This window comes from Rhinolophus sinicus, chromosome 14, assembly GCF_057876585.1.
Source record: "Rhinolophus sinicus isolate RSI-liver-muscle chromosome 14, RSI-T2T, whole genome shotgun sequence".
Taxonomy (NCBI): Eukaryota; Metazoa; Chordata; class Mammalia; order Chiroptera; family Rhinolophidae; genus Rhinolophus; species Rhinolophus sinicus.
In genome coordinates, this window is record NC_142514.1 from 153877671 (window position 1) to 153886596 (window position 8926).

General features: G+C 48.5%; 1 protein-coding gene across 1 annotated transcript; it reads left to right on the forward strand.

The window, feature by feature from the left end:
* The first annotated feature begins 3410 nt into the window (after positions 1-3410).
* Positions 3411-7771, forward strand: TMEM86A (transmembrane protein 86A). Its single transcript, XM_019714968.3, has 3 exons — positions 3411-3591; positions 5679-5943; positions 6287-7771. Exons 1-3 carry the CDS (start codon positions 3571-3573, stop codon positions 6721-6723), a joined length of 723 nt encoding a protein of 240 aa, XP_019570527.1. The 5' UTR covers positions 3411-3570; the 3' UTR covers positions 6724-7771.
* Positions 7772-8926: the final 1155 nt, after the last annotated feature.

An 8926-nucleotide genomic window follows, 5' to 3' on the forward strand; every position in this document is an offset into this window, starting at 1 on the left:
GCTTTGGGGGCTTCAAAGGGTCATTGCAAGATGATAAGAAAAGCAGATGTTTAAAAATTAAAAGTGTGTCCTGCCCTATAGATAGGTCAGACAAAGTTATTTCTAGTGATAATTCTTATGGGAAAATTTAAATTTTTAAGGGAAAGGCAAAAGTTTCTCATGAGCCTGCAGGGTCTTGATTAGCTTCAGCTCAAATAATTCACATGCCAATGTGGCACATTTTGGGGAGGCCTGCTCTGAACCCCTACAGTTTCCTACTCTAAAACTTCCTGAGAAGTTTCACCTTCCAGAGGTTTTTAGTACACAATTGATATTAAAGCTTAATTTAAAAAAAAAGCGTCTAATAAATTTATTCAATCTTATCCAGCTTGATCACACATAAAATTTCCTCTCTCAAGATTCCTTTTCATAAACTTTCTACAACTTTCTTTGTTCCTTTTAGTGTGTCGCTTGTTCTCTTAACCAATTCAGAAATAATCAGTACAAAACTACTTCATTTCCCTTAATGAAAACACATCTCCATATCTCATTCTTTTTAAAAAAAAGCCAAACGTATCCTATATTTTGGGTATACACAATTGTTTTCCCTATCATCATTATTTTTTTGTAACTTTAATTACGTATATTAGAATTCTTAACCTTTAAAAACCTTAATTTCTAGTGAAAACTAAGAAGTAAGCAATTGTGAACTGTCTGTTACACCAGTATGCTTTTAGTTGATAAATTTATGAACATACTTCATAATTTCTAGAAATATATATTTCCTCATAACACAATTTTTAAAATGTGACCTAAGACATGTTTACTAATAGACCCAATTATCTTTAGTTTCTCTATAATAAGAAACAAAAAGCAGATAAACCTATATTCAGTAATTAACATTTTATCATTTTATCTTATTTGGAAATAATTTAGACATTTAGACTTATCATTTAACTTAACTTAGCAAAATTCTAAAGTGTCAAGTTACCAAAAAGTTTTAGGAAACCATTTTTAAGTATAATTATTTTTATATTGTAAGTACAATATAATTATTGCTAAAGAGTTCACCAAAAAATAACTTTATCTTATATTTATTTAATTTACTTGTTCTTAACCATTATGTTTAGATTACTTAAGAAAATTTCATCATATCGAGTTATTTTTCCTGCTGACAAATTTTGCAATGGAGATAACATGAACCTACTTGACTAATAAATCCAGGTAGAGTATTATACTTAATGCTGATAACTCTAAAGAAATGCCTATTTAACCAAACCAAACCGGCTTTAATGTCAAATATTTTCCCAGATCACCTGATTCTGAAAAGCATTTGAGTTAGTTTGTGTTATAGTTTTGAGATTTCTTATATAAGTGCTTGTTTGTTTAAGCCAATTAAGTAGAGTTCTTTTGTAAATTAATAATACCATCCGGATGTAGAAAGCCCACACAACACACATGAACATACAGACACACAGACCTCCTAACCTTTATTTTAAAATTACTGCCTTTTCAATAATATTGTAATAACTATGAATGGTGCCAGGTGGGTATTAGACTTATCAGCGGGATCACTTTGTAAATTATATAAATGTCTAACCACTATGTAGTCCACCCATGTAGTTTAGAAATGTAACATTGAATGTCAACTTGTAATCGAAAATAAAAATTAAAAAAATTACTGCCAAAAGATGGGTATGATAATGTAAAAGGCCAGTAGCATCCAAACTGTGTTTCCGGCATATGGAATAAATTAAGTACCTACTTAGATGGCAAAAGCTTTTTCTTATTAGTATTTGTGGAGAAAATAATTAGGGTTTGTATTTGTCCTTGGCAAGGGAGCCAGAGAAGCTGTTTATGCTTTAAAGAAACTCTCTTTTGCCTTTTTTTTCCCTTCAGCCTTCGGAATTGGGGATGATCAAGATACGTAGGCTTTGAATTGCTTCTAGAGCTGTATTTCTGGTTTTGCAAAGTTTTGTAAGAACGATTGCTCTCAAAATTGAGTTGTAACTTGAGTGACATCATAGGTTGATCTAGCTAACTACATTTTCCTAATTTGCATTTTTTCCTTTGGGTACATAGTTTTAGTTTAGCTTGGGGAGGATGCTCAAAGACGCCACATATATGAGAGGTTCAGGGACAGAATGTTAAAGTGAGGTATATATGGCATTCTGCGCTGAGGATAAGGTAGGGAGCCTTGGGGGCTTCAAAGGGTCATTGCAGGGTGATAAGAAGAGATGTTTAAAAATTAAAATGTGCTCTGCCCTATAGATAGATCATAAAAATTATTTCTGGCGATAATTCTTATTATGGGCAAGGCCCCTAATATAAATTCTTTAAGGGAGAGGTAAAAGTTTCTTGTGATCCTGCAGGGTCTTGATTGCTTTCAGCGCAAACTAATTCACATGCCAAAGTGGCATATTTTTTGGGAGGCCTGTTCTGAACCCCTACAACATCCTACACATGTTGGGCGTGGAAGGAACTGCAGCGATCATCCACTCAAATACTATGAGGAAATCAAGGGAAGAGATGGGAAATGATTCACCCAATCACATAGCATGGAAGTGACAAAGCTGGGATTAGATATCAGTTCATGTGACTGCCTATCGGTCTACCTGTGTAATTTCCATGCTTCTGAACACTCTCAGTTCTAAATGTGCCTGGGTACCTTTAGTCTGTGTAATATTACCATAAAATCTGCTTAAGTTGTATTTTTGGCAAAGTTAGTTCACACTCCCTTGGGTCCTTAAATATGCTGAGGTCTGTCTGTCCATCATTCCTGGTGTGTTCTTGTACATGTTACAGTCATTTCTGAGTTGTGAGTGGTGTGTGCTTAAAGGGACTTGAGTTATGGGGTCTGTAGGCTGCTGTGTGCCTATATATTAATATATGTCTCTGTTTTTATGTTGAAGGATGTGTGTCCATCTGTGGTTGTCGTTTTGTGTCTATGTATTTGCTTGGTGTCTAAGGATAGCTGTGATTCTGTATGTGCTTGTGTATATATGTTAGGAGTATGGATCTATGGGCTGCTGTGTACCTATTTATGTCCCTCCTTTCATGTTGAAAGTTATGTTTCTGCTGACCACTGTGTGTCCATCTTGGATGTGTGTGTGTACACAGTGAAGGTTGTGGGTCTGGTGTCCTTGTGGACTGAATATTCAAAAGCTTAAGGGAACATGTCTTTGTCTTTTATCCCCTTATGTATGTAGCCGTGTGTCCAGGACAGGAATGTTTGTCTCTCAACCAGGCTCGGTCCTCATCCAGGGATTGGGGTATCCGTCACGTTCTGGGATGCCTGTGGCATTGCTTTCCCTGGAGGCCACGCCTTCCTCCCCCTGGGAGCAGAAGCCCCTAGGACCTGGAGGGCGTTTCCAGCAGGCCCCGCCTCGCCCCCACTGCAGCCCGCTCATTGGCCATGTCTGTGGTGACGTCGTGGGGATCGCAGACAGAAACCCCAGCGCACCGCACGCGGGAGGTATTGTCCGTCACCCCGGGCTTTGTTACGTTGTCGTCTTCTCACCCGGCTACTGCCGCGTACTGGCCGCTGCAGCCTGGAGAGGGGTGTCAGCTGCTGCAGCCGTCGCCGCCGCCATGGTGTCCCCGGTCACCGTGGTGAGTGAACGAGCAAGCGAGCGAGCCAGTGTGTGGCGCGGCCGGAGCCCACCGGCCTGGGGACGAGGGTGCTGCCAGCCAAGCCACTGGGGGCCGAGGAAGGGCAGAGGTCCCTCGGCGGCCGGCGATTGCTGTCAAGGCCCCCGGCTCTTCAGACCAGCGATGCCCTTCCTCCTCGCGCCCCCCGTCCACCCTCCCGCCCTCGGGAGGGAGGGACACAGTGGGCACGTGACTCGGAAGCGTGACTTTGTTGATCTCTGTGCGTCTGCCGCGGTCGACCGGGTAGCTGCTGGGCAGGAGAGAGCGGCGGGTTCTGCGTGGGAAGACCACAGGGAGGCGTGGGAGAGGGCGAGGGAGAGCAGGAGGGTGACTGGGACCTCCTGGGAATCCTGTCCCAAATTCGTTTCCTCTGCTTCCTCATTTTATAAACAAGTCTGGGGCGGAGGAGGGTACGCCCCTGAGTATAAGCATCGTTGGTAACGCGCTGTAGGAAGAGGGGTGATTCTCTATTGACACCTCTTCTTTCTCAGACTTTCGCAAGTCGAATTTTTGTGTCTTCCCCACCCTTCGGTCAAGTGCAGGCTTCTCTATGACTGTCAACGTCTCCCCAGCTACTACTGCCTATTTCTTCTAGGTAATATGGGGCTAGGGGAGGGGTTGATGCTTCTAGCGACTGGCAGGTGGATACTAGGGAGACCTGGGGACTATGGGGGCTGTGTGTCTCCTTCAGTCTCCTCCTCTGCCCATGCTCTGCCCTGCCCAGCTTGGATGGGGTATCTCCAGAGGAAGGGACTTAGTCATCTCTTCTCCCTGCTCTGGTCCCAGCAGAGCAAGGCAGGCTTAGACCCTGGGCCCACCCACCTTCCTCTTCCCAGTCTCCATCACAGTCTGATCAATCCCCAGGTAGCTGGTGTCTGGGAGTCTGAGTGTGTCCCCAGAGCTCTGTGCTGGACAGTTCACCCAGCTGGATGCACAATCACTTTGGGCAGTGTGGGTACACAGGGCACCTCAGCTGCTCTGAATGGCCTTCAGAGACCCCGTACCAGAAAGAAGCCCAAGGAAAGGGGTTTCAGGTGATCAGTTATTCAGAATATCAGCAGCAGCCCCCTCCCTCAGCTTGGAGAGTGCCTGCAGTGACCTTGGACACAACCTTTCTTTAGCCACCCTCCCCCTAATCTGGCTGAGACCAAGTCAGCTGCTCTAACTTCCCCCTTTCAGTTCTCCGTCTCCTCCCAGCCTCTCTGCTGGCTTCAGATCAAAAGCTGGGGGGAGAACCTCCACTCCTTCCTGCCTCTCTTTCTCGTGTGCTTTGAGTTGCTCCTGTTCTCGGGGACATGAGACTGACTGACATGTCCCTCCAATCCCCAGATCCCTGCAATTCCTGGCATGTCAGGGGTAGTTTTCTTGCTCCCAACTCATGGGTCCATTTCTTTAGCCAGCATCCCTAACTCCTCTCCTTGTCCTGGATGGTTACTGTGAGGCTGGGGCAGCTGGAGTGGAGGCTGAGGAGTAGACTGGCCAAGGAGAAAGCCTATGGGGGCAGAGGTGGTTGGCAGTGCCCCACCTCACACATTCCTGGCACTCACCTTGGTGTTGCCAGGGCCCTAAGCCTGTACCCTGGCCCCACTGCTGAGGATCACGAGTTGGCCAGTTGTAGTGTGTCTGTGGTTTGCTGCTGACTATACTCCATTCCAGACAGCTGGGGGCTGATGCTGCCAGAGGGGCTAAAGGGACTTTGGGGCGGGAGAGGGGGGGCAGAAGGCAGAAGCATTGGGTTGCAGGAGGAGACATTATCCCAAGGTCTGTTTTCTGCCCAGTGAATGACCATTCTGGGCCTGCCCCAGGACCAAGAATGGACATGGCCAGCAGGTATAGTGGAACCCGGCCCCTGCCTAGTCAATTAAGCATCAGGGTGGTGATGGGCTTGTTTACATTCTCCTGGCTGGTTGGGGCAGGCCAAACTGGTTTGTGTGTGTCAATCCGCCCCACTTGGGAGTTGGGCCTGTCTCTAGGATGGATGTCTGAGCTCTCCTATGGGCTTCTGAACTCCCAGGTTCTGAGTGCTGCCCTTGTCCTATGTTCTCCAGGTGAAGAGTGAGGGACCCAAGCTGGTGCCCTTCTTCAAGGCCACCTGCGTGTATTTTGTGCTCTGGCTGCCCACATCCAACCCATCGTGGGTCAGCGCCCTCATCAAGTGCCTGCCCATCTTCTGCCTCTGGCTCTTCCTTCTGGCCCACGGCCTAGGATTCCTGCTGGCCCACCCCAGTGCTACCCGAATCTTTGTGGGGCTCGTCTTCTCCGCCCTAGGTGATGCCTTCCTCATCTGGCAGGACCAGGGCTACTTTGAATACGGTCAGTTGCTGCAGTAGCTACCTGGGGTTGGGGGTTAGAGGGTGCAAGGGGGCCAAAGATTTGGGAGGTTTTGAACAAGAATATGGGGAATCTGAAGGGTTCTGAGACCAAGAACTGTGGGGCCCCTGTTGGAGGATGACCTTGCAGGTGATCTGGTGGTCAGTGCTAGAGTTCCTCAGGGGAGTGTGTGGGGGGGTGTCTTTACCTTTGGGGATTTCTTCCCCCCCATTACTCCTCAAACAAAGCTCCTGGGTTATCCCAAGCACTCCACTCCCACCTCAGCCTCATTACTTGTTACTTACCTGAGCCTGCCCTCAGCACCCCCTCATTCTCTTACTCCCAGGTCTACTGATGTTTGCTGTGACCCACATGCTCTACGCCTCAGCCTTTGGCATGAGGCCACTGGCTCTTCGGACAGGTGTGGTGATGGCAGTGCTGTCGGGCCTGTCCTATGCCTTCCTCTACCCAGGCCTTTCGGGTGCCTTCACCTACCTGGTGGGGGTCTACGTGGCCATTATCAGCTTCATGGGCTGGCGGGCAATAGCAGGGCTCCGGCTGGTTGGAGCAGCCTGGCGCTGGACTGAGCTGGCGGCGGGCAGTGGTGCACTGCTCTTTATCATCTCAGACCTGACCATCGCCCTCAATAAGTTCTGCTTCCCCGTGCCCTACTCGCGGGCACTCATCATGTCCACTTACTATGCCGCCCAGATGCTCATTGCCCTGTCAGCTGTTGAGAGCCGGGATCCAGTGGAAGACTACAGATTGAGCAAGGCCAACTGAGGGGCTGGTGTCTGGTCACCCCTCTCTCCCCCTGGGACTGGGGTCCAGAACCTGGTAAACGGCAAAAGCTGTACTGATGGTTGCAGTACCAGCCTGGGGCAGCAGGTACCACCTGGAAAATGTACAAGTTTGAGGGGGTGAGCAGGAAAGCATCTCTCTAGCAAAGCTAGTAGTCCAGGACAATGTGGAGAGCTAAAATGAGCTAAACGAATGCCCCACGCTGGAGCCCGAAGTAGACATGTCCCCACCTCTGCCCCAGCGGGACTGTCAGAGCTCCTCTGGAGGGTGACGGTGCTTGCTTTCTTGGCCTCTCCCTACTTCTACTAGATGGAAGAGTCTGACTGACCCACTCCCACTCTTTCTGCTCTATGTAGAATTGAGGGGGAGAGGAGAAATCAGTGCCAAGGCTTGAAGCCCCTGTCGTAGGCCCCTAGTTGGGAAGATTAGATGAGGGTGGACAGGCTCCCTTTCCCTCATCTATCCTTGTTACTTGAACAATCTCAATCTCTCTGTGGTAGGTGAGAATGTGAAGGGGTTTATGTCCAGGTAGGCAAGAGAGGGGCTGGGAACTTGAGCTATTAAGTATTCAAGTTGGTCCCATCTCTCTCAAAGGCCAGCCCGGAGCTCAGGCCCCACATCGCCACCCTGAGACTCTGTTCCCAGGGCTAGGGTGAACCATGCCAAAGGAAGGGGCCAGCCTGTGTGTGTGTGTGTAAGTCTGTGTGTGTGCAATCTGTCTCCCAGCCTGTCTTTCTCTGCCATCTGTCTTCGTTCTGCTGTTTGTTAAAGTCTTATAGGGAGAGGCCTCAGGGAGCTGCTGAAGGGGTGCTGAGCCTGGCTGAGAGAGCTGGGAGCTCCCCCCCCCTTAATGCTTTCCTCCATGACACTCCTGCACTGCAAGCAAGAAGAGGGGGCTCCAAAGACACTCTAGGGTCCTAAGACCCGAGGCACATTCAATGCAAGAGGAGCAAGGATTGGACAACTCCATCCTTTATTGCTCATGTGAAAAAACAATAAAAACCATGGGCTGTTGGCTGCCCTGTCTGTCTGTCTGTCTGTGTAGTACGTGCCTGTCCTGGAGAGGAGGGGGTGGGAATGTGGAGCCAGGGCCTTGGATGTCCTCACAGCTTGGGTCACAGTCCTGGCCAGTGCATCTTGGCGCCAGGCTGGCTCCCTGGCTCTGGTAACACTGTACTGGTTGGAGTGGGTCTCACTTGACCGGTCACGTGTGTGTGGGTGAGGATGTAGTTCAGGAGGATGGGGGATGGGTAGTAGTTGCCACTGTCCACATTTGTCCTTGATGCACTGGCCTGTGCACCAAGTTCCCCAGTGTCCTCCTGCTGCCCACCTCCTCCCTAACCCCAGACGTGCTGCCTGCTCCGACACAATCCAGATTCCCTTCCAGCATCTCCTCTCTCCTTGGACTCTGGGCTCAGTTGAACAGATGGGAGGAATGGGATTAGACTGGGTGATTCATACTTTGGATGTGAAGCCCTGGCAGAATAATGTGTCCCCCCCACTCCAGGGACATTTGCATCTTAATGGGCAGTGCCCTGACCCAGAATTTGAAAGGGAAGCCTTGGGTGGTGGTGAATATGCCATTAGTAGAGGGGTTGCACAGTTGCGGGGATGTGATAGGAGACTCATAGTCCCATGTGGGTGTTGGATGAATCAGTGATTTTCAAACAAGGATTTTTTTTTTTTTTTACAGAAATCCCTGGTAGGAAATAGAAAAAGAATCAGTAGAGGAAGGAGGCTCAAAGACCCCTATCTTTTGTTTCAAGTCCAGTAGCTTAGGATTTTTTTTAAAAAAGGAAGGATTCTGCTGCAAAACCTAAGTTTGAAAGTCAGAGCTGGATGACTAATCCTTTTTAGCTCTGAGATGCTCTAGTCCTCAAAGAGTGGGAACCCTACATGCGTAAGAGGCAAGGTCCTGATCCCATCAAACCCTGAACTCTTGACGACAGACCTGCCCGGTCTAAAGAAATGGGACAGAGCAGGATGGGGAGAAGGATGAATCTGGCGACACTTGCCCATCCATGCCCTGAGAGGAGAGAAGGCAAGTCAAGGCCCAGTCAAAGGGGAGCTGGTCACTCCCCATGCAGGTGGGTTTGGACCAGGCTCTGAGCTCTGGGTTCTGTGCCTCCCCATCCCACGCCCATTTCCAACTCCTTGGTCCAGGCTGTACACCACCCTCAGGAAT